A 26,854-nucleotide genomic window follows, 5' to 3' on the forward strand; every position below is an offset into this window, starting at 1 on the left:
CAGTCAGCTTTCTCTGTGAAAGCCACAACTCAGTGGAATGATGATATGAAGAGCTGCAGTTCCATCAGTACGTTCAAAACCCAATTAAAAAAATCTGCTAAAAACTACTTAGCTCTGTAACCACTGACTCTAAATTTAATCTCATGGTCTTCTCATGAAACACAAATAATCTTGCTTTTTTAATTTGACAAGTTTACATTGTTAATTTCTAGTTGACATTGTGTGTGTATGTGATGTGCTATTGCTTTGTATGTAGCTTTGCATTTTGTATTATGTGTCCTGTGTGTTTTTTGCTTTGTACCGTTTGTTGTTGTGCTGTTATTACATTTTAAGTGTAAGGGACTGCAGATGAAAATGAGCTGTAAGCAGCACATCAAATGGTAACATTTATGTTTAACACTATACATGGTCCCAATAAATGCATAAATAAATAAGTAATTTAGAGACTCTTGATGATGTCACAATAGAACGATATCTAGTAACCATTCTAGAATGGACAGCTTTAGAACTTTATCCCAACAAACCAAAAGCAATACTGCATGAACTTAAACCTGATGTGTTTACGTTTCTGTATTGGACAGCGGACAACAAACGTCACAAACTAAGAGGAAGCCTGCAACTATCATGGATCCATCGCAACTCTTACTGACTGCTTTTGTGAAATTCCCTTCATTCAAGGGATGCGACGTATGGATTAGCCCGTATATAAGAGGTTTGTTGAAAAGGCATTGGAGCGCGGTGGAATCTGGCAACCTCAACATCGACAGCACGAATTTGATGGTGGACATGTGTCAGCACATTGTTAATTTGACTTCCTCGTTTATCCTGAAGGCTATTAAGCCCGTCATATCAGACTGGCACAGGAAATCCCTCCGGTTACAACAGTATCTGTACCCTCGACATTGTTTCTTTGGTGTAGATGAGAGTGATGTCCTCGCTAACCTGAAAAACATCCTCCCACAGTGTGTCTGCAGTGGTTTAAGCTTACCTACAAGTGTTCACTGTGAGAGCTTAGACAAGTTCATCCAGCTAGTCGCAAGAGAGGTGACGAGAGGGATAAACTCTCAGATAGCTGTGGTAATGGACCTCTTCAATTGGTCTCTGCAACCCAAGACTTTTGATTGTAATTGCATCTGTTACACAACTCTTCATACCATGATTGCTTTAGTCACTCAGATGCTAAGATGCATGTACCAACAGAGCTGCCAGTGCACACCGTTGTCCACAGACTTGGAAAGGCCCAACACCATTCCAGCCATACGTGACAATGGGAAAAAAAGGCTGCTGCGTATGGTCATAGAGCAGGAAAACTGCGTAATCACCTATTGTACTTCAAACAAAGAAGTCATGGATATAATGACGGAGATTCCTAAATGTGTGCGTCCAATTGTAGGATCCTGGTGTGAGGACTCAGATGACTGGGTGTCCACTGACAGCACTGATGTCTCCGAACGCAGTGGGAATCATGCAGATATTTCAACATATGACGATGACAGTGAGCTAACGACTGATACAGAGCAGAGATCTTACCAAACAGATACACAGGACTCAGATGATGACCAATCTGAGGACTCGTTCAGCCAGGAATCAGCTGAAACTGTCGACAGTGGACCAGTCTGTCAAAAAACAGCAACTTCTCAACCAACTCCTGCAGAGAGTTCTATTAGTCCGGCCTCACTGCATGAAGATCAGGTTGATGGATCCACAGATGCAATAGCTGTTTCTTCTGACACTGGTAGTCTTCAACCAGTGACATATGATGACACAAAGCACCAGCTGCTCATCCTGGTGCTTGTTGAGTTGCTATTGTGTACTACAAAGAGGGCCCGGACATCACTGCCCCAGGCGGTTTTTAATAGGGTCATCCAGAATCTGAAAGATAAGGCATTGGGAAAAATCCATGCCAATGAAATTGCTGTGAGCTCCAACCCTCAGAGTGTTGAGAAGATCTACAAGGCTGTGTTCAAGGACCTGTGTCAGCATTTTGGCTCTGCAGAGGTGCTTCTGCAAGCCATGACGTCACAGGATCCCACCACTGACGATTTTGTTACCACAACCCTGAGGGATCACCTGATTGTGCCCTCTCCGAACAATGAAAAGAAGAAAAGTGCCATTGTCAGGTTCTTCTCTTGTTTGGGCGGAGCTATTGTGAAACCCTTCAGGGCCTGTATGTCCAACTCTTTGCCCCCAGAAGGAGACAAACAGAATGATGGCAATACCAGCCTCATGCTAGCTAAGAACCTTCAACCTGCTCTGAATGCTTAGATTTAAAAATACAAACATTTTTTTTGTCATTTTTCCCACCTTGCTTCTACCTTTTTCTACCCTGTCAACATATTGACAGACATACTGTAACAACTAAACCAACTTAACACTTTTTTCCATTTTTTCTTATCATTTCTTGCAAATTGCACCACCCTTTCTCTAAAAATAACTGTTAAATACCTGCAAAATCAGGAAATCAACATAAAAAGAGGGCACCTGTAAAATAAAGGCGACAATTTAACTGAGCAAGCAATAAGAAAGAAACAGATACAGAAACAATCACGGGATATATTTTATTTGAGTGTACGTTGAATTTACAACAGTATATAAAGCCAAACCCAGTCTGTCAAAGAAAAAAATAAAAAAGTACTCTCCACTTAAAACTTCCCATAGAAATTCATCGAGTGAACAAGCGAAAAAGGTTATAGACAGCAATAATACAAGCTGAACGGACACCAAAGTGCAAATGATCAGTGGAAGTGAAGAGAAAATTTACAAAAATATTTATAGATTTTCATCTCCTGTCAGACTGCAGATTTGTCAGTTAATAACAATTTCCACAAAGTATTTTAAAATCTGAAACATTTTGACTGATGCCTCAGACAGCATTTAAATAGAGGTGGGACACAAGACCTCTCAACTCTTTCTTTAGAAACCTACATCAGTTTAGTAGAGGGTGCACTGTACATTTGGCATTTTAATGAAGAATTAAACCAATAAAATATCTCAAGAAAGTTCCCTGCAGGTTTTCAGGCTGTTTGATCGGGACAAATGATGCTAACCCACCAAAATCCAATAGTTAACTAATCACGAATATCTTAATTTAATCAATGTAACAGTGTTTTTGTTTTGTTCAACATGAGAAAGGGGAAAGGTGCTTTAGCTAGGATAAAAAACAGACTGCATGTCTGTAGGGAAAGTGAGTTTGGATTGTGAAAAATCAGACCAATTTTAAACTCCTTTTGAGGTAAAGCAATATAAGAACATTTGAAAATAAAACCAACAATATACCGTAAAGTCCATTGAATGAAAGGTTTTAAGAGGGAACCTTTAAAAAAAGAAAAAAACACTCACATGGCACAAAATGGTAAAAAAGAAAAAAAAATTGCAGTGGTTCTTTGGGGTCGTCAGGAGGGAACTATTTTATGTTCTTTCTATCAAACACAAGCTCTCATGAAGCACTACACAGTCACAAAAGATCTATTTATTTTTTGGAGTGTGAGGATAACATGAGTCAGAGTTCATGAAACACTGTGACGCTCTTTGATTCAGACTAGTGGTGTTAAAACTACTAGTCAAAGCCACAACTTTGACAAAATAATCTTAATTCAAGGTCAAAAGCTGTTGTTGGAGCTTTCAACTGAATCTCAGTCTTCATCAGCAAATTTAGTTCCTCAGTTGCATAGAATTTTCAAACAAGGACTCAGCACTTACAAACTATTCAACACCTCAAGATCTTATCGATTACTGTGCTGATTATTTTCTTGATTAACTGATTAATTGTTAACATCTTAAAGTGTTGTGTTCTGTCCAACTAACAGTCCAAAACCCCAAAATATATACTTCACTGTAATGGAAAACTCAGAAATGCAACTTATTCTTACATTTGAGTACATTTGAGAACCTGGAACCATCAAATATTTGGTATATTTTGCTTAAAAATGACCAAACTAGTCGTTAATTATATCAATCAACTTATCAACTAAATGTTGCAGCTCTCAGTTTACTCTTAAGACAGGACACCTGTTATCACCTGACTGAAGTTCCATGCAACTGAGCAAACTCCCTCCGCTGATGAAGACAGTAAGATGCTGTAGCTCCAGAAAAAGCTAGTAAGTGGATCTTTAGTTAAGATTTTTATTTAGCTGCCGATGCATTTTTACACACAGCTGGAGTGTGACTCAGGAAAATTAACGAGAAGGGATGAAGACAAAACTAATTTAAACTCTCAAGTTTCTGCTGAAATTAGGCTACAGGTTCCTTCTTGCAAAATGGAGGAAATGCAGGTATTAAAGTCAAAATCATTACAGGAACAGTTCAGACATTTTAGGAAACACTTATTTGCAAAGAGTCAGATGAGAAAATCAATTTCACTTTCCTGTCTGTGCATTAAGTATGAACCTACAACCAGCTGCTTGTTAGCTTAGCTTAGCATAATGACTGCAAGTAGGGGGAAACAGCTAGCCTGATTCTGTCCAAAGTTTAAAAATATGCTAACAAACACCTCTAAACCTGACGAATGTTTGTTTAATCCACACAGAATCAAAAACTAGAATCTGTAGCTTTAGTGGGACGACAGTTTATTTGACCACCCAGTAATTCTGTGCAGCGTTTCCTCACAGTGACGACAAATCACCACAGTCGGCTGTTGTTCGCCAAGATACCGTTTCAGAAACTGTAGCCACATAAATAAATGTTAAGTTTATAATTTTAAGTTTTCATAAACATTTCCCTTTATTTCAGATTGTTTTCTGCTGCCTGCTGTTCACACACACGACCGTGTGTTTCATTAACGGAGCTCAAGTTGTTCATCATGAACATAAAATGCTGGTGAAGGGAATTAATTACCAGGCAAATAAGTGGAGTTGTTTTAATGTAGCTTACTCAGAGCACTTGGTAACAGTTCAAATGAAAACACAAACTTACTACTGTTTACAAAAAAAAAAAAAAAAAAAGCATGCAAGCATGAGCATGAAATGTTTGGGTATTTTTTTTCGTTTTTTTTCCCCAATTCAAGCAGCAATGGAAAGCAGCATCAGCCAAAGCGCATTCTGGTTCACTGAACAGAGTCAAATAAATACTGTAGGTGAATCATTCTAAAGTCAAAACAGGTCAACATGAAATAATTCAGATAATTAGAAAATAGATAAAACTTTGCATAAGCTTAAAAACATGAACAAATCCCAAATATGGTTCTAAAATCATTTTGCCGGCATGAAAACTTTTACAACACAAACACAGTCACAGTCAAAGTCAAACAAATCAAAGTTGAACTACGGGACGATCAGTGACGAGCAGAAACAGAAATCTTTTGGACGTTTTTAAAAAAGGCTGGACAGTTCATGTAACATTAAACAGAAATGGGAGACACCACGCTATGATGTGAACAGACATGTCTTTGCAGAGGAGCAGCTGAAAACAACACTTTCTTCTAAAGAACATGATTGATCATAATTCCATGAACATGATTTTTCAGTACTTTAAAGGGTCAGTTTACCAAAATAACTAAAAATAGCATTAGAGGTAAATAATTTGGGTGACCAGACACCTTAAAAAAAATGTGCTGCTGCCACTTCCTGTGCTGATCTTCCTGCCTTAACTTTGTTGTACACTTGAAATGTTTCCATAAATATAAACATGACAGAAGTCTTATCATCATTTACCAGGCCGAGTATCACGACAGCGATTACATTCACTACAATGTGCAAACGAGCGCACAAAGTTGGTTGGTTAGTATAAAAAAAAAATCTGTGTATCTCACTTTTTATTCCTTTAAAACATGTTGTGATACTACTGTAACACGTCAACACGGTGTTGACGAACAAGTAGTCAGACAAAAACTAAATGTTCAATAACCTCCATCCTAATGTGGATCCTGTGTGGATTTTTGGATAAAATCAATCAATAATTTATCTATAAAATGTCAGAAAACGCCCTATCAGAATTTCCCAGAGCCCAAAGACGAGTGTTTGTTTTGTCGGACATACGTAACATTATAAACTCGAAGATGTTCAATTTCCTATGATATGAATCACAGATAAGTGAGAAGCTGGAACCAGAGAATGTTATCGGTGGATTATTTTTGTCGACTGATCACTTCAAAACTAAAACCAACACTAAAATCTGTTTTCTTCCAAAAATTCTAAAATTAAGCTCCATCTGACCTCTGACCTCAGCCTGAGCCGGGGACATATTCCTAAAATTAACCCCACGACACTCAGATTGTGATCAAATCACTTGAAACTCAGCGGACTCTTTGCTGACGATCTGTGGTCGACAAGCTTAAACTCCAAAAAAAAAAAAAAAAAAAAAAAAAAAACTGATCAGAATCCCTTGGTGCACAGTTCAGAGGAAGGTAAATGTGTTAAAAGATGAATTGTGTATCACAGTGGTTGATATTGCGATGCTTTTCTGTACACAAGTACTGCGCATCACTGTCAGCAGATAGTTTAAATGGCTCAGGAACGCACGACTGCTGAGGTAACTGAAATGTAACTGAAATATGAACCCGAGAACTGTATCACAACCTGTAGACTTTAACTAAAGAAAAATATATCTCACACTCGGTATGGTAATGAGGCATCGGTATCGGCAGAGGTGCAACATTATCACAGATTATTAATATAAGGCTGTAACAGTGCATCTCTCCCAGGACTCCAGGGGCTGTGTTCAAATATCTTCACACAAAGCTCATTAAAAAAAAAAAAAAAGGCAGAAGCACACCGGGAACGCCAGACACACACACACACACATGTTCCAACAACAGGAGTCCAACACACACTCAAAACCTAAAATGACCTCTAAAACCAGCTCGACTCAAAGCGCACACTGAATTCTAACTGTGTTTTGAGTATATTCTGCACATTCACGCTGAAAATGTTAAAATGAAGTACACTTAAAAATGCAAAGATTGAAGAAACTAAAGTTCTAGCTCAAGGAGAAGAAAAAAATAACTTGGAAATACACATTTTACTCGCCTTTTCAACTTGGATATTAGAGATAGCGTTTATATTAGGACAGATTATGGGTTTAATTTTGGATTCGGCAGGATCAATGGAATAAAAGGCCATTTGTGAGATTTCTGCAGCTGCAATGACCACTGATTCATTTCAAGGCAAAAGGACACCATACGTGTGTTTTTCATCAAAAGCACGAGGAAGCCAGAGGGAAAAACTTTCATTCGCAAAATCACAAAAATATACCTACATGTATGTGAAAGCACTATGGGGGAATGTAGCGAGTAGCAGGGGATTGTACACAAGTATGGATGAAATATGACCCTTAAAGGTGAGCCAAGACAGAAACGTTGCCTACAGCAGTGTACGTAGAAGTGCAGGTTGTCAGTGCTGTTCAAGCTATACATCATAAAATATCTATAATGGATATCAGTTATAGAATCCAGCACGTTTGCATCATTACAACAGAGGAGAGACTCCTCTTCTCAAGATCATTTTGGGATATCCATCTGATCAAGGATGGAAAAGTTTTGGCCAACTGCCTAAAAAAAAAAAAAAGTGGTGTTGACAAAAAAAAAAGTATATCTTCAACTTGTAAAACAAATCTAAAGTACTATAAATGAAAAATAAAATATTTGACATAAAAGAAGCTGTACTACTGTACTGTGCAAGTCAAACAAGGGAAAATAAATATTTGTAAATAATTCCTAGAATTTCTAAAGATTACTGCCGAGATATCATTTACAGATTCCCATGAATTAAAGATAACAAATGCATTCAGTCTGTTTTTGTTTGTTTGTTTGTTTGTTTTTACATGGGTGGAGTTATGATTCAGCAATATCAATTTGTTGCTCTCAGTCTCAAACAGGTCATGTATTTTCACCAACTTTCAAATACTTTCCAGAGAAGATTTTCTCCTGTAAAAATCAATATTTATAAGGACTAAAAGAAGCTGCAAACAAAACCAAGTTTGGTAGAAACACATTTTGGCCCACTTTTCCCTCTTTTTATCCACACCAGCTGCCTGTTTTCTATTCATGCCATGACTTGACCTCAAACCAGGTGCACAACATTAAAAATAGCGGAACAAGGCATCATACGTAGAGCCGGACATGCCTGCGATAAAATAGTACATCCACCTCTATGTGTGAATGAGTCTGTACAGCCATTTACATCATGTAGTCTCTTTACTCTATTTCCTAATGCTGCAGCAGACTGGAGGCAAACAAAACAGGAAAAATAAACCAAAAAAAACACCGTCGTTAGGATTTATTGATCTGGATTGAATATTTTGGTTTTGGTTGTGTCTCCGCTCTCTTATTAAGAGGCTTTGGTTCTGATCTCTGGTTGTTTCAAGTAAAACTTCAGTGGATCATATCTGATCCTAACAAATGATAAATAAATTTAAAAAAAGGAAAAACATTTTTTTCTTCACTATTTTTTCTTCAGTTGTAAATTTATACAGAAACTTCATGTGTTGAATGATTTTCTGGCAACTGACCCACTTTGAGATTGAAACTGTTTTGTAAAATTTCAGAGGCTTTGTGGCACCTTTTTTTTTTTTTTGACACTTTACTAAACCAAAGATCACAACATATCGCTGAATATTATTTTCAATAATTCATGTGGAGTGCTGTTGAGCATTATTCTTGTCCAGTCTTATCTCTGCACATTAACTACCTGTAACAGCCTCAACATTCAACAGTTAAATCTACAGTAATAGCTTTTCCGACACTTTTCATGCAATGTCTATGTGCTTAAAAGACAGGGTTCCCACACACAAAAAAAACAGCTTTTCCATTTATATTTTTCCAGCCCTATTAATAAATAATTTTCCCCCATGTTTTTCCAGATCTGTGTAGGAATCCTGATAATACAATCACAAGTTTCTTCTCTTCTCTGTTTATCTTTTAAGTTCAGATTCCACTCATTCAATTCACAGTGGAAAACTCCACCTGTCACACCTGCTAAAGGACATAAACCTAATTCATCCAAACTTCCAGTTTTCTGCTACAACCAAACATTTAGCTGCCTGGGGAGAGTCAAAGGTGGTTGAACAGAATCAGTGACCATAAATAAAACACGTTGCAAAAAAAAAAAAAAAAAAGATTTGGATAAGCATGGGCAGGTGACTGATACTGTATTGTATCATTGGTATGGTAGGGTATGGTAGGGAGTGTGAATATACTGGTGCCAAAACTCCAGGTGCTGCCGTGCTTCACACCCCACTTATGCCCGACACAGTCTGGCAGATCGGTGCAGTCCCGCTTCCTCGCTCCGCGTTAAAACGGGAGCTTCTTCAGCTGCTCGAAGGTGATGAAGAACTGAGAATTGTGTTAAGGAAAAATTTCATGATTAATTTAAGAACAGGTGGTAGCTGCTCGTCGGATCAACAGGCTCTGAGATATAAGCAGATGCCTTTCCTACGGGGCTTAACATAAATGTGTGCACAGTTTTATAAGCTGACGCACATTTTCAGAGCGTTCACCTTCATTTTACTTTTAAATATGTGGTTTTAGATTAACAGGGATACACAGAAGTCAGGCCAGGTCCAAATTATTCTATGAGTGTTTTCAAACCTGTAGTTCGGTTCATTTGTTCTGGTTCAAAAGGAAAAAATGATACATTGTTGCCTTTTAGTCTTGGTCCAATTTGAGTTCACACACTTTTTACAAAACAGAGCAAGAGGAGTAAACATGAAGTTATACAGACGGGTAACTCACTGATTGGACAGTTTTGATGACTGTCATCTTGCATCATCAGTGTTACATGGACCCATGTGGGGAAATCAAATTCCAGTGAATGACAGCAGATCAAGCAACACTTTGATGCTAATAATGTGTATATTCATGTTCTATTTCACAAAGAGCTCACAAAGAAATAGCTGATTATGAGCACTATTATTAGTATTATTTGACTTCCACATGTTATGGATAACAATAGAGAAAAGACAAAAATATCTGGATCAAACATTTAAAATCCTATTCAAGTTTCTTTCCAGAATTCCTGAATCTTTCCGAGACCTAGAAATGATCAGAAATCTGATTTCCGTGTTTTTCCCCACCTGTGAAGGAGTCCTGTACATATTAAAGGATACAATGATGTTCCAAGGCCCCAGTCGCAGCCAGTTAGGCCAGAATCCCTTATAGAGAGCGAAGAAGCCCTCGTTCTTCCACGTCTGCATCACGCCGTCCAGTGTTCCTTTGTACAAGGGGCCTCCTGACAAAACTCGCTGGTTCATCATACGGGTTCGAACCACATCTACGGGGTTGGAAGCCAGCGCCCCCGCCAAGCCACACGTGAAACTTGAACTGTAAACACATCCGACATGGAAGGAGATTAACGGACGAGTCCGAAGCTGAGGAGTTTCACTCCAAATTCAAACATGAGCCTTTTGAATTTGGAGTGAAACACACTCAGAAACTATAGAGACCAGCGTTAATTTCTAAAGTAGGGTCCTGAAAGTGTTTTAGGAAATGTGATCATAAAGGATCACCACCCCTGACTTGAAAAGAGAGTTTAAGAATAAATAAACTTACATGAAATGTGTCAAAATGGTGTCTCCCATAACGCCAGAGCGAAGGAGGTGCTTCTTCGTTATGTCATAGACAGGAAGTTCTACCCCGACGACAATGGCTGCTCGCTGTGCTGTGGGAATGACACCCTGAGGAAGAGGAGGATGAGGAAAATAAGTCTCATTTTAACACTATTACAGTACAACTCAGTGGACAGATTCGATTTGACATGCAACAAACTCATATAACTAGATTAGAGCTGCAATTACTAGTCGATTAATCTATTAGTCGAATAATCGATTGACATTTTATACACAAAATACATAAAGAGAAAATCACAGGTACATGAATCGATAATGAAAATGAGCCTTAGTTGCAGCCCTATACTAGATAAAAAGATAAGACATGTAAATGAGACAACTTTGGAGCAGTTGGTGCCTTTGTTTCCCTTTGATTCAAGCTAAGCTAGATCAAACACGTCCTGCACTAATCTGTGTACTGAATGCATTACTCTTGGAAAGACATCAAACAAACGTAAGTACACAAAATGTTGGAGTATCCCTTAAAGATCTGCTTGGTTTAGTGGTGGAAAATCGTCAGATGGGCCAATAGATCTTCAGGTCTCCCACAACATACAAGTCTCGAAATTCAATTAAAGTTCAGACTCAAAGAGATACACTTGAAACTGGCAGAGTTCAAAGTGAACTGGTTTACTGTGTATCACGTGCAACACAAAGCAAACCGAGGCTTCAATCCCGGGATGAAAAACCTAACGCAAAACCACAAAACATCATCTGATGTACCTCTCATAACCTATTTCTACGCTCTACCTCGTTCTTAACCAAATTCAGAAAATTTTCTACCATTGTCGCTAAGTCGTCCTTGTAGGCTCCTCCCACAATGACGTCATTAACGACCTTTATGCTTTGGCAATGATTCAACTTATGATTTGGTCTGGGAACAATGGAGTCTCAAACGTCCTTAAAATTAAAAATAAAATTAGGGCCAGTGGCCTTTAATCAATTATCATAATCAAATAATCAAATGTCATGAGCACTGACCTTTCCTTGATTCTTTAATAATTAATCATCCTGTGTGCTTCCCTGTAATGACTGTATACGGTCTCTGGTGACACTGCCGTGACTGTTTACACCAGGAAAATACTTGTCCATAGTTTGGTTTTGCTGCTTTATCGGTAGAGATGGTTGTAGTACGCTGCACTTAAAGGAACTTTTAATATCTTAATCTTACTACATACTGTGGCTAATGCACATACATACACATCCCTATACACAGTAATCCAGCACTCACTCTCCACAGCCCTCTGGTGCCCTCTGTCTGGTAGATGTTGATGAAGTTGGACATCATGCTGCCTTGGAGCAGACTGCCCTGCGCCTGCATTCTGATCTGAAACAAAGAGACATACAAACTGATAGATAAATTATCAATAGACTGAGGTTGGTTGAAGTCAAGCGTCTCTTTAATTCAAACAGATCACGTTACAGACACGGAGAGTGTGCAGAGTCTATGTGGAGAATTCTGTTATTGACGGCCTTGGGAGGCACCTTTAGTTGTTAACAGATTCTCACCAGACCTAGACAAAGCTTTACAGAGCTCTCCCTTCCACATAACATCCATATGACTTTGTCCTGCTGTTACCCGTGAGACCCTGCCGTCTAATATATAACCATACATGGTACACAAAGCAAGGTACAGATTTTTCTATCACAAACAAAAAACCTGGTCAAATAAAACATTTTCTCCTCTAATTCCCAACACAGTGCTTCAGTCAAAGTATCATTAAGACATGTGATTATTTAATATGGGATATCTACACAAATCATTTCAATGCTGATAGGCCATTTAAATCAGAGTGGTTATCCTGTGACTCTACTGTTAATGTTGAGATGGGTAAATCATCCGGTGCAAGTAAGTGTAGATCTGATTAGTGTTGCTATATGAAGCCTGATATTATTTTCTTGGCTCTATGCTGTAGCTTAGTTACATCAGATATCTTATCAGTGTCATCGACAGGGTTCGATCATTAAACTGCCAATCACCTAGTGGAGTATAAATTAAGGCAGGAACTAACTTTTATATTCTTTTTATTTTTTTATTAATTAACTAATCATTTGTTTAACTGATAAATTATATGAATTGTCCGTTACAAGTTACCAGAGCCAAAACTAGGTCTTAAAATTGCCAACAGTCTTCATGTTTGAGAAGATCAGCAAATGTTCTTTATTCTTACTTGATAAATGACTTGAAATAATGAATTGATTACCAAGATAATCAATGAGTATTTTTCTGTTAATTGATTGATTATTTCAACACAATCTTAATGTAAATCCAACCATTTACACTGAACAATAAACAAAAAGTTGAATTATTATTCTAGCCCCACAGCACATGTTCTGTGGTAATGACAATCAGGGAAACGTTAAGCCTTTAGAGTAAGAAATTACTGAAAAATAATTTAAGAATTCAAATAATTGTTAAAATCAGAAGAGAATATGAAATTTCAGTGCATGTTTTAGACTTTTGAATTACTACTTTGTTCAAGTAGGAACATATTGGTGGTGGCTAACAAGGCTGGTGTATTTCCACTATTTCAATAAGCACTAACTAAGCACTGCTTTAATCTTAGCCAAGTCCTCTGGCATTAAGAATCACCTTGAGGACATCTGTGGGATTGGCCAGGGAGGAGGACAGGACTCCAGACACGACGCCGCAGAAGACGTTGATGACCATGGTCTCGTCTGTCAGCAGGAAAGAGACGAGAAATGCTGTTAATTAACACTTGCAACAAAAAGCAAACAAAAACACACAAATGCAATGCCATAAAGAACAGCCTATACTTTACAATGTATAGATGTCTAGAGGGATGTATGTTATTCCCATAAATCATAACGTTAATCATGCATGCTCTCCACTTTTTGAAATTGTGTCAATTTGAATACACTAGTTGATCTTGTTTGGGACAAAACATTTGTGTCATTATTCAATACAATACTTGATAAAGGCAACAGACCTGATGTTTCTGGAGGGCTGTAAGCTACTTTATAATGTGATTAAAAATGGTTTCTTATCTTCTTGCTAATGACTAGAAATAGCAAAGAAAGCCTCACCTAAACATTTATTTTGTAATAAAAGGCTCACTGTAAATTACAGTGTGATTACAGTGTAAATTACAGTGTAATTACAGTGTAAATTACAGTGTAATTACACTGTAATTACAGAGCTTCTGAATTACAAGAACAGGACTCAACATGTTCTGCACTTGTAACTACACACAGGTAAGAATCTTTAAAAACCCTTTCTAATCTAGTCTAATACAGGTCTGCCCGTAGTTTCACTTTACCAAATATTTGGTCTTGGCAGATATATACTTTTTGGATCTTTTTATTTAGAACAAATATAATGAGATCATTTTTTAAAAACACAGTCTGCTCTGACCCAAACTAGACACGAACTAGAGTGTGTTGAAAATAACACGTTAAGAGATAAAACTTCTGATTAAGAACGCTATGAGCTATGAACATACTAACGATAAGAGAAAGTTAGAAAAGACAAAAAGGCATCTTACAAACAAGTGTAAATCAACTTTTCAGAAAAGATTTCTGTTGATTAGGTATCACCAAGAAATCATAATGTCTAATTTGTGCCATATTTGCTTAAACTTACTTGGAAAGTGGGGGAATGGGGTTAACTATACATCAACGTAAGTAGTTGACCACAAAGCTACACTTGCTGGAACTAGAAACAGTCGAAATGTTCTCGCACTCGTCTATTTCTCACGATAAGTCAAACCCCACCTGCCTGGCACTCCAAGCAGATCAAAACAAACACTGAGATTTATTTGACATTGCTGTTGGAGAGACTGCACGTTCTGTACAGTGCCATTGTTAGCAATTAGCCTTGGAGTTTGTCAGTGTTAGCAAGTGGTGGATCGCATTAGTAGTAACCCAGTGTGGTGTCTAGAGTGGAGTAAGAAGAAGAAAGAGGAGACAAAATAATAATGGATTGTGTTTAGAACAATAGTTACAGTGATCCTTGATCAATCTGACCAACAGTTAGTGTGGCAGTCCTCGCGCCGCTCATATTTTGGGCAGAAGAACGGGCATTCGAATCCCACCACAACCACAGGGAAAACCCAAGCCTGCATCAAAACAAGCATTCAAAACACAGTGGCACCATTGTGGAAGAGGGCATGCAGAGTGGAAAGGCAAACAATTAACAGGAAAAAAGTGCTTTGCATTTTGGCAAAAAAAAAAAAAGACACACACACTCACACATTGAAAAAGTGAAGTCAGGCCTCAGTAACTAAAACTCAACATTCCCTCTTTAGCCTCCCTCCCTGCTCCCTTCCCTCCAACCCTCCATTTTCTCCTCGCATTGAGATTTATTATAATTAAGAAAGTACACTGAATGAACAACAAATTTGCCCTGGTTCATTGGTGCTGACACATTTGAAAAAGTTGATTTATTACTGTAGATGCAGAAGAAAACTTAATGTATTGTTCAGAACTTGTGCTGCCAATATAATCAGAGTTTAATACAAATTTTACAGTTCATGACTGTAGTACAAACAGACTACAACTACATACTCAGATTAAGATAATACTAATGTAGCAGCAAATAATTAGATGGTCTCATTTGACATGTACTGTACAATTACATCAATAAATAGTAAAGGATGAATAAATGGGGGTATTCGCAAAATTAAGTATTTTTGTGTATTTCCAAAATTTGTAAATTGTATGTTTTTGTTTCAATTTTAACTGAACTCACTTTGGAAGTGAAATGATGATGCTACCATAGTGTATGATAGTGAGGTACCACATTTTTTTCATTATTGATTAATCTGCTGATTATTTTCTCGATTAATTGTTTTGTCTATAAAATGTCAGAAATTAAGAAAAGATATTCAGTTTACTAAATGTACAACAAAAAAAGTATCAAATCCACACGTTTCTTAGGCTGAAACCAGCAAATGTTTAGAGTTTTGTGCTTTAAAAACTGGCTAAAATAATTAATCGATTGTCAAAATAGTTTCAGCTCTATTACTGTGTTGCATCTCCATAGAGAACGAAAAATGTAAAAAACAGCAATTTGTGGTTTTAGGGGGAGTAGCGTGCTGTAAGTCTTGGGAAATAACACCCAGGCATGCTGACTATGCACCACATCCCTAAGTCCTGTCATCACAGTGAAGGTGCCAAAAGCAAAACCTGTTCTCACTGTTGTATCTGGCAACTTGCACTGTAGGTGGAGATGCTGCACAGATGTACTAGGTGGATGGGTGAACTGTTGTTTCTAAAATAAATACTGGAGATTCAACATTCAGCTCTCCTAAAATCAGAAGTTGTTGATTTTATAACTCTTTATTGAATATGTAAAGGTTAAATAAACAAGACATATGGAATTAAGACAACCTTAGAAGTGTTGGTAGCAATATTTTTCAGTTTGGACAGAACCAGGCTACTTGTTTTCCTTTGCTTCTAGCCTTTATGCTAAGCTAGGCTAACCACATCCCAGCTCCAGCTCTGTATTTAACACACAGAAATGAGATTCCTATCAATTGTCCCATCTCAAGCAAATATGCATATTTTCCAAAATACTGAACTATTCCTTTAGAAAAAAACCTTTTCCTTTAAGAATAGTCCTCATAAATGTCAGAAGTAGAAAATACAACTCCGATCTTTCATTCTGTTTTCCTACCTTTTATTCTATAATAAATATCTTGTGCACACTAATTGACCATTAAATCCTGAGAGAAGCAGAGGTAAAGAAGGGAGGGAGAAGAGGAAAAAGCGAGCTGGTAAAGAAAGAAGAAAAAAAAGAACTCAGAGTAGAGGTCATGAAGGTTAATGCCAGATAAAGAAGGAACCAGTCAATGGAAAAGAGAAATGTCAAATAAAAAAGCAGACAGAGAGGGAATAGAGGAAGAGAGAGAGAGTCTGAGGCCACAAATTTTCTGTGAGCTACAGAAAGATGCTGGCGCCAGCCAATCACTGATAAATGTAGCGCAAACCCATTTCGCTGATAACTAAAGTGGCTCTCTCTGAGTGCCTGACAACAAAGACTGATCCATTTTCAGGATTTTTGCATTTCTGTCTCCAATGCCAACAAGTTTATTTCTGTCTACTTAACCTTTCAGTATGTTCAGTATGTTTTTTCTTTTTCAAATGTGGTGTATGTGAGGTTTTCCTGTCTCCTCTTCAGCCTGACAGTTGTTTTGGCCCTATGGTGCATGTTGTATACACACAAAGGTTGTGTGATTTACAACACAGAAACATAGCTACTACTTATTCATGGAAACAAAACACCACATGGTAATTATCAACAATTAACTGCTCTAATTTAGGACTGCAACAATTACTTCCATTGCCAATTAGTCTATTGATTACTTTCACGATTGATCATTTTGTTGTTGTATGGTATCATTTAGACCAACAGTCCTAAACCCAAGGATATTCAATTTGCAATGATACATGGCAAAGTAAAGCAGAAAACCCTCACATTTGAGACGCTGAAACCAGAGAATGTTTAGCATTATTGCATAAAAAGTATAAATGGATTATGAGTAGCTGCCAATTAATTTTCTCCACTTATCAATTAATCTCTACAAAGGATACTTTTGCACATATTTCAGTTATGCAACATGCCTATACATCTTGACTGATTTGAGACATCTCCCTGAATATCAATCATGCTGGTTGTTTGCTTCTGAAATGGTGTTTGATTCATTTATATCCATGTCAGTAAAAAATATAAAATGTAATGCTTGTTAATAAAAATATCCTACCTATGTCAGATAGGAGGGGGAAAACATGGAACTTACAGTTACAGTGTGAACGTAGCAACTCTCTCACTCTTCCTGTCCACTCTTCCCTGCTTTTCTGTCCCTTCCATCCTTACTTGCTTCCTTCCTGGAAGCTCTTTGCCTCTTATTTAGTTTGCAAATTAGTGCCGGCAGGTTAACACACTCACTCTGCTTCCAGGAGGGTCGACACAGATTGTCCAAATATATCCAACCTTTTTTGGAGGGGGTGTTGGGGGTGTACACCCATACGACTAAAGGTACAGTTCAGTATTACTGCTGTGTAAGGAAATATATTTGTGGTAGGGTTGAAGCTAACAAATCTTTCATTATCAATTGATCAATTATCAATCCATCTGCTGATTATTTTTCTTGATTAAAGAGGACCTATTATGCTCATTTTAGCTCTATTTTTATTTTTGGACTCCACTAGAGTAGCTTTGCATGATTCACAGTTAAAAAAAAACTCCTTATTTAGAGTACTGTGCAAAAGTTTTAGGCACCCTAGATGTTTAGATTCTTATCCATTATGCAATACCATCAGGGAGGTGTCTGATCAGTCCTAAATTTATTCATGACATGACAATGACCCCAAGCATACAGCTAGAGTCATAAAGAACTATTTTCAGCAACAAGAAGAATGATGAGTCCTGCAACAGATGGTATGGTTTGGCCCCCACAGAGCCCTGATCTCAACATCATGGAGTCAATCTGGGATTGCATGAAGAAGCACCTGAGACGGCCTAAATAATAAATCCACAGAAGAACATTCTTTCTCCAGGATGGTTACAACAACCTACCTGCAAGTTACCATGAAAACTGTGTTAAAGTGAACCAAGGAGAACTGTTGCTAAAGGCAAAGCTGCTCACAGCAAATATTGATTTCATTTAGGTTTCTGCTGTTTATTCAACTTTGTAAGAAGTTAATTGATAAATTAAAACAATTTATAGCAATATTTTGTAAGCATTCTCACTTTATTTTAAGTGCCTAAAACTTTTGCACTGTACTGTATCTTATACTGGCCCTTTATGCAGCCCTTAAATATACACAGTTTCTCGTTTTAGCTCCTGTCCTTTAAGGCCCCCCATCACGATGAGCCCACTCTGTTCTGATGGGCTAGCTTTACGTATCAGAGTTGTGTGACTTTACTGCCAATGCAAACTAGGGATGCACGATATTATCGGCACGTCATCGCTATCGGCCGATAAAAGCATTGGCATTGGCCATTTCTGCCGATTAAGAGAGGCGGATTTGTCGCCCCCTGACTGTGCTTCCCTCCACGGACTCTGACGGTCCTGGTGCTTACTCCACAGACTTCACTTCACTCAAGCTGCCTGTCAGACCCGCTGCTTCTTCCCACTTTAACCTGAATAACAAACCGGGGCTCAGTGCTCTGGTTGGATCCACACAGAGAGCCGGGGCTAACGTTAGCTGAGAGGCTAGCAGAGCATTAGCTGCAGTATGGCCGGAGGGAAGCACAGCCAGCCAGGTTAAAGTGGGAAGAAGCAGCGGGTCTGACAGGCAGCTTGACTTAAGTGGAGCCTGCGGAGGGATCGTCAGGGAGAAACAAGGAGCTGCTAAATTCGGCTCCACAGATAGGAAACACCTCGGCTGACAGGATGCATTACCGCCACCTTCTGTGCACACTGTGCATGTAGCAGATATCCGTATAAAGAAATCTGTCACAAGCTGACGGCAGCTCGGACTGAGAGTAGAAAAAACCGTTGGAAACTTAAGAGTTCAGAGCAGTCTGAAGCTGGTGCTTTTTGCGCACAGGGATTACTTCTACATACGCTTACCTCGTTATTTGACACATTGGCTACTTTTAACATGAACATCTGACATTTTGACATTATATATGTCTGAAAATAAGGGAAAGCATAATACATCCCCTTAAACCAATTTTTGTGTTTGTGTATAAATTGTCAGAAAAAAAGTCTTTAAATGTCTTATTTTTGTCCAAACAACAGTTTAAATATATTCAGTTTACTATCATGTATGACAAAGAAAATCATGAAATCTTCAGATATGAGAAACTTCAAACTGGCAAACTTTTGGCATATTTGTTAAAAAAAATTGATTATCAAAATAGTTGCTGATTAATTTTCTGTCGATCTACTAATCAATTAATGAACTAACCGTTGCAATTCTGATTTGTTGGTAAGCAGAAATGTCACAACACCAATATCACCAGGGTAAACTGCCATACACGTCATGTGTTTGTGCATTTATATCACATTATTTACTGATTCTGATAATGTTTCACAGATAAAATTAAGTGCAATTAGTTTATGTGACTATATTAATTTCAAAAGGCAAATTCTACGTTTCTACATTTCTGAATTCACCACAATTGCAGTCAAGCCCAAACACTTCATACTTGAGTACAATTATGACACAGGGTATTTAACTCCTTTTCATCCAACCAGACATGCAAGCAACCACCCACTGAGTGACACCAAAACCCCAGACATGCAAGCAAAGTGCTCCAACATAAACAAAGAGGAGAGAGGGTCTGTAAGGGGTTTGTGCTGTTTAAGGCACCAACGATGATTACAGCCCAGACGGAAGGAAAAGGAATGAGAAACCGCCAGAATGAGACTGAAGAGGAAGAGTGTAATATGAGCAGGGTTAGAAATAAACTTTTTTGTTCACCTGCCAAGGAGACTTTTAAAGTTTAGAAAAACATACTAACAAAGATTTGCTGAAACATCTGAGAAACTACATTAAGGTTGTTTTTAAATTTTATATATTATATATATATATATATATATATATATACATATATATATATATATACACACATATATAAATTGTTTAGTAAGATACATTACATCCTTAGATTTGTGACGGCACTTTTCATCAATTGCATTTGATTTAATGCTATTTGCACTTTGCTTGTCTATTTTTTGCAGTTCTTTACTGTATCTGTTCTTATTGTTACTCTGTTGCACTGAAGGAACCCAATTTCATCCCCCTGTAGACTGAGTATTGTACATGGAGACAATAAATTCTACCTTGTAATGTCCGAATTTCTTTTAGAAATTTTTCCTCAATACACGGTAAAACTAGTAAATATATGAATTCAGGTGAGTTGGTTTGTTCTCCTAAATGCTTGAATTTGCTTGGATATGACAAATCTGGAGCATAAAAATACGATATACCCAATTAAAATAATTAAGCCAGAAACACACAGTAAGTTGGCTTCAGCTTGCGTTGTGCTCGAGGCCTGTTGAGTGTCAGTCTGTAGCTACAAACTTGTTTCTATTCGCAACAGTGCTCAAGGATAAAATGTAAAATAATATTTTTATTCCATGAAGCCATATTATGTATGTATATAATGTAACATGTATAATTATCTAAACTTTCATACCAATACAGCCATTAATTTTTAAAATAATTCTTTTATTTGCGTGTGGATTTCATTAATTCCTTTGGAAGCTTATCAAATCAGTCCCTCTGTCAGTGTGTTCTTAACTCCCACCTTCAGTGCACTTTAGAGCCGTCAATCAAAGGCTCTGAACTTTCAACACTGCAGTATTGGCTACTTGTAAGAAATATCTCTCATTACGCTTCACTCTGGATAATTGCATCAGTTAACTGGCTAGAATGTAAATTTGATCAAATACCTTAGGTGCTCGTACTGACAAACTCTTTTGCTGTGGCTTTCAGCTTTTCGGCAGTTTAAGGTTATTTTTTTACTCTAAAGGGAAGCTGCTTGTAAAGAGATTCTCTCACTGTGGTCCTAGAGGGCTTACTATGGTTTTGGTCGAGTTAGCGTCATCATCAGTGCTTACAGACCAAACTTACTTTGCAGGAGATTGCATCAGCCTTTAGCCGGTCAGACCTCCAATGCAAATATCTAAATTTAATATACAGCCTGCATGATGCCAGTGTCATTCATACCATTTCCCATTGATCTTTGTTTGGCCTGGCTTCCAGCTGAAGAGCTCAACAAATTGTGACTGTTTTTCCAGACTAATATCTTGTTGTCGAAATGCTTTCGGCTAGCTTCTGTGACACTAATGAACTGAATCCAGTGAATTGTGAGGCTAGTCTCTTTCCCTGTATGCAGGCTTGAATTTAAGACTCTGATGATAAAAGAGTGTAAATGACAGAGCAGAGAAGTAGAAGATAGGATCTCAGAGGCAGAAATAGTGACACCCACCTTCTGGGCGACTGACAAACAGCCTCTTCAGAGAATTGTAGGTTCCTATCTTGATTGTCCCATAAGAAGCTTGTCTCAACAGGGCAGGAGAAATCCTGGAAGGAGAGGTGAAATATATTTATTAATCTTTACGCTGGGAGTTAAAGGACCAGTGTGTAAGATTTAGCGGCATCCAGTGGAACGGACTTGGCAGAAATGGAATATAATATTTCTAAATATGTTTTAATTAGTGTATAATCCCATGAAAATAAGAATCATTGTGTTTTCGTTACCTTAGAATCAGCCCTTTATATCTACATAGGTTTTCCTGCATGCTTGGAAGTGGAGGGGGAGGGGTATTCAGTTGGTTGCAATCTGCAACCTCACCACTAGATGCCACTAAATCTTACACACTTGTCCTTTAACTGTGTATTTACTTTCCCTCACTTAGGATGCATATTAGCAAAATGAGTCAAAATCAGTCTTATTGACTAGTATGAAAACCAGTCTTACTGTATATTGCCTAAAAGCAGAGATGAATCTTAATGAATATTGAAACTTGGATCACAGCCACTGCTTAAAAATCAAAGAGAAGCTCCCTCTTACCCTGTTTCAAAATGGAATAAATTTCCTGTCTCACTGGGCTTCTTTCAAAGCTTCAGCTGGCTTCATCCATATCACACTTCAACCACCCACAAAGTGTAACAGCTCTGTGTGCAAAGCATATTACTGCATATTGAATTGAGCACAAGCTGTCTCCATTCCATCAGCATGGAGCATATTCACAATTGTGTTGCAAAGAAAAGTAAATAGATTTTCTTAGCGGCACATTGAGTAAGACAGAAAGCTTTCCCCATGGAAAGGCACGACAAAGAGATCCGGGACTGTATTCACACTTCCTGGAACTAAGAGTCAGTCCTAGTGTTTAAATTCTGAGGAATCCTACAGCATTTTCCAAGAACCCCCTGCCCTCTTTTCTGTAACTAAGGTGTTCTTTAGCAGATGTGTGTTAAACAGAGGCAGGGGTTATCTGGTAAATTGCTACAGAATAGATTGTGCAGGGACGACCCATGTTGACTGAATGATTTAACACCATTATGCAATTAATGCTATATCACAGCCTCTGTTTATGTAACCCCACCAAAAATGCACACCAACTGAACAGCATTAATTGATATAAGACCCACAACTGTGTACACGGATCAGCCACAACATCAAAACCACAGGGGAAATGAAAAACACTGATTATCTTGTTACAGTGGCACCTGTCAAAGGGTGAGATATATCAGGCAGCAAGGGAACAGTCAGTTCCTGAAGTTGATGTGTTGAAGCAGGAAAAATGGGCAGGTATAAGAATCTGAACAACTTTGACAAGGGCCAAATTGTGATGGCTAGATAAGTGGCTCATTTTCAAAACGGCAAGTCTTGTGGGGTGTTCCCAGTATGCAGTGGTCAGTACCTACCAAAAGTGGTCCAAGGAAAAACAACACTGGCTATGACAGACACGTGTCAGAACACACAGTGCATCGCAGCTTGTTGCATATGGGGCTGCATAGCCGCAGACTGGTCAGAGTACCCATGCTGACCCCTGTCCACTGCCGAAAGCGCCTACAATGGGAACGTGCGCATCAGAACTGGACCATGGAGCAATGGAAGAAGGTTGCCTGGTTTTACAAAACGCGTTTTCTTTTACATCATGCGAGCGGCCAGGTTCGAGGCAGTGTGATTCTCTGGGCAATGTTCTGCTGGGAAACCTTGGGTCCTGACATTCATGTGGATGTTACTTTGACACGTACCACCTACCTAAACATTGTTGTGAACCAAGTACACCCCTTCTTCATGGCAACCGTATTCCCTGATGGCAGTAGTCTCTTTCAGAAGGATAATAAACCCTACCACACTGCAAAAATTGTTCAGAAATGGTTTGAGGAACATAAAGAGTTCAAGGTGGTACCTTGGCCTCCAAAGTCCCCAGATTTCAATCCGATCGAGCATCTATGGGATATGCTGGAAAAACAAGTCCGATTCATGCAGGCCCCACTTCACAACTTACAGGACTTAAAGGATCTGCTGCTAACGTCTTGGTACCAGATACCAGAGGACACCTTCAGAGGTCTTTTGGAGTCCTGCCATGACGGGTCAGAGCTGTTTTGGCGGCACAAGAGAGACCTACACAATGTTAGGCAGGTGGTTTTAATGTTGTGGCTGATCGGTGTATCTGTTTATGTGGATCTACCAAAACAGCAATATTTCAGTAATTACAAAAGTAATTCACCTCCACTTAGCATTAAACAGATAGAAAACTCAAAATCATTGCCACACAAATAAAGGCACCACACATATCATTATTTTTATATTTTCAGTGAATCACACTTTAATATTTTTGTGATTATGGAGTGGTTTTCTGTGAAAATTCAGAATGATTAAAAAGTAGCATGCTGGGATTTTACTTGATTAACCAATACAATTGAAATAAAGTGTAATAGCAACAGGGTCAACAACACCTTCCCAATGGGATAAGACTTCATGTTTGTCTTGTTTAAATGCGCTTTGACAACCCCGCTAAATCTGTGTGACGGTAATTTTTAGATGAATTTAAGATTGTCACAATGGTTGTGAACATGGACACCGAAAGTCACAAAAACATCTGTCTACTGTGGCTGCTCCAAACTAGCATGCACTTGGTAAGATCTTGGTAAAATCTGTTGTGGTGTCCAAATCGTGGGTATACATAGAACATAACGTTGTGTGTCCAGAGCCTAAAAAAAGTCAGTTCCATACCCAGAGTAGAGTGCCCGGATGCCCTCCTCCTTGCCAATTCTGAAGAGGGCGTGGAACATGCCTCTGTAGCGCACCTCTGTATACTGGGACTGACCCTGGACCTGTAGCCGTGTCTTAGTCAGGTCGATGGGGAATGTCCCTGAGGATTGAAAATATAATGATATAATAACAATAACATTGAGAAGAAGAAAAAGAAGAAGAAAATTAAGGCAGTAGAGTCAAATAAATGTTAAGAGATGACAATGATTGGGGAGTAGAGGAGGATATTTTGCAGGTATACTAAGAATACAGACAAATTCATACTGTCAGGTAGCCCCAGTTTTTGTCTCTTATGTATGATCATTGTATTCGAGTCATATAGTATGATACAATAGTTTTATAATTTCCCAAGTTTCCTATTCACGTACCAGAACTGGCATATTTCCTTCCCTGATCGTGTACAACACAAGAAAAAAATTCAACATAATATCAAAAACAACACCAAATCATTTTGGCTCATGCTGTCGATTAGGAAAAAAGAGTCACAACTTAATTTAATTAAGTTAATCGAGACCGGTGGTGAGTCTGTGTCCGTTGGGAAAAGGGAGGTTCTGTTAAGGTTATGACTTCAGAGACCAGAGGCGCCAATTTACAGATTGTGTACACATGGCAAAATCGTTCAGAGTTTTCGCTTATAATACGCATTCTGGTTATCATATTTTCACTTATTTTATTTTATGTTTATGAATATTGTCAAATAGGTTTTATTTTCCATGTTATGTATATTTAGATATTTTATGTTCGTTATTTTGTCTTTTTTTGATGTGAAGCACTAGGTGCATGCAATTTCTTTTGTTGTAAAGCACTCTGAGCTGCATTTTTTGTATGAAAGGTGCAATACAGATAAAGTAAATATTATAATTATTATTAACTTGAGAAATGGGTTAAATTTTTCTTATCATGTAGCAGATGACCTACATAAATGTAATTTTACACTCTAATTACTCTAATGTGATGATACTATGTGAGAGGTATAAACTGCGACTAACTGCCAAGTTAATAAATAATATGAAAACTAGCAGACCATTGTGTATTATACAAATTACAAAGTAAGCAGTGACAATGTGTGCCAAAAATCTGACTAAACTCAAATTTCGTGAATTGGGTACACCTACAGTTGCAGTTGCAATTTGCACCAAAGAGCTCTTCTATTTCAGCTGGATGCACAATGGCCCTTTTAAACCCAGTGCTATCATCTCTCAGCAGACAATGGAGGAAAATATCCCTAAAGCTGCAAATTCTGGGAATTTAAAAGGCCATTTCTATGAAAACATATATTGTCATGTCATATCAGCGTCTAGTACAGTATACGTGACGGTTAAGGTCTGCATGTTGTGGTGCATCACGTACCGAATTCTGCGACAATCGAGGCCATCCCTCCGTAGATGAACGGCTTCCAGTTCAAGTTGGACATCTCAGCGGCGGCGGCTGCTTCCACCTGCTGCAGCCCCGCTAAAAACAACAGTAGGCCGCACAGACAGAGGTCAACACAGTGCTGCAATCTCAGACAAAACAACATGTCGAGAAACATTGAGATGCAATGATGCTACAGATCAGCTAGGGTCCTCAGCATCAGCATCCCAGCGTACTGCGCCGGAAAGAGACGCCCGCAGTGTCGAACACCGCCGAGAGAGCCATCATATTTGTTGCGGAGTTGCTATTGGATGAGAGTTATGTCAATCAAATGATTCAGCGATTCAATTGGCTCGTGTGCCGGGAAGGGCAAACCATGAGTGTTTACAGCAACAGTGTCACGAGAATTGAATGAAGTTATTTAATATCGTAAAAGCTACTCAGACACTTGACCAAGATGCTACTTAGAATTCGACATAAGTACACCATACTCTTCAAGATATAGCATTTAAAATGTTATATGAAAATCAGAAAATCATGCATTTTAATCGTGTTAACTACAGAGATGTCCGTCCCACCCAACTGTTTCCAACGGTTAGCTCGAAGCAGATGGCTCGTGCTAGGCTAACGGTTGGTCACCTACCACTTCTGGAAACGACTAGCCTGCTCGTTAGCGAGGTTACTGCTTAGCAACTAGTTTCCGACACATATAACCGAAAGGTCACGCACCTGTGGTGTCGATAAAATCCGCAACTTTCTACTTCACTTGATTTTCCATGACTTTACACATGTACGTCGCTCGACTTTAATAAAATGCAGGCAGAAAAGTTGTCGCCCGCTGTTAGCTCCCCATTTCAGCTAATGTCAAGTACTACAGAGATGATAAAGAACAGGATTTCCGTTAGTACTTTCAAAATAAAACCCCTTTGACGAACTCTATTTTTCAGTGCAAGGTCACGTGTCCTTAAATGGGACTAATTTATGTAAAAACAGTAATTACGATTAAATCAAATGTATTAAAAAATCTAATTTAAAATCTAAACTAAAGATCACTTTTAGAATCAAAGAAATATGAAAAATATCTTTGTTAAAAATTGTAACTTAGTTTGTGTTGGACATATCAGCAATGTCCTGTTTGAAAATACTTTTCACTCCAACATTGCAGCCCTGCAATACAAGCTGCTGTCTTCATGAAAGTATAATGTTCAGTTTAGTTTTATGGAGGTGTTGACTGAACTTTACAGTCATTTTTAGGCT

General features: G+C 38.2%; 2 protein-coding genes across 3 annotated transcripts; one reads left to right on the forward strand and one right to left on the reverse strand.

Annotated features, from left to right (window-relative positions):
- The first annotated feature begins 470 nt into the window (after positions 1-470).
- On the forward strand, positions 471-7,508 carry LOC122995065. Its single transcript, XM_044370033.1, has 2 exons — positions 471-1,288; positions 1,394-7,508. The coding sequence occupies exons 1-2, from the start codon at positions 625-627 to the stop codon at positions 2,263-2,265; spliced, it is 1,536 nt and encodes a 511-aa protein (XP_044225968.1). The 5' UTR covers positions 471-624; the 3' UTR covers positions 2,266-7,508.
- slc25a14 (solute carrier family 25 member 14) lies at positions 4,994-26,499 on the reverse strand. 2 transcript variants are annotated; one of them, XM_044370035.1, is made up of 9 exons: positions 26,327-26,499; positions 25,595-25,696; positions 24,206-24,344; positions 21,446-21,540; positions 13,130-13,215; positions 11,768-11,863; positions 10,481-10,605; positions 10,039-10,252; positions 4,994-9,265 (listed from the first exon to the last, which is right to left on the reverse strand). In XM_044370035.1, exons 2-9 carry the CDS (start codon positions 25,656-25,658, stop codon positions 9,224-9,226), a joined length of 861 nt encoding a protein of 286 aa, XP_044225970.1. In that variant the 5' UTR covers positions 25,659-25,696; positions 26,327-26,499; the 3' UTR covers positions 4,994-9,223. The 2 variants fall into 2 exon arrangements, with proteins under 2 accessions (XP_044225970.1, XP_044225969.1); XM_044370034.1 differs by lacking the exon at positions 26,327-26,499 and having other exon boundaries at positions 25,595-26,305.
- Between the last annotated feature and the right edge of the window lie 355 nt (positions 26,500-26,854).

Source organism: Thunnus albacares, chromosome 13 (assembly GCF_914725855.1).
Source record: "Thunnus albacares chromosome 13, fThuAlb1.1, whole genome shotgun sequence".
In the NCBI taxonomy this organism is placed as follows: domain Eukaryota; kingdom Metazoa; phylum Chordata; class Actinopteri; order Scombriformes; family Scombridae; genus Thunnus; species Thunnus albacares.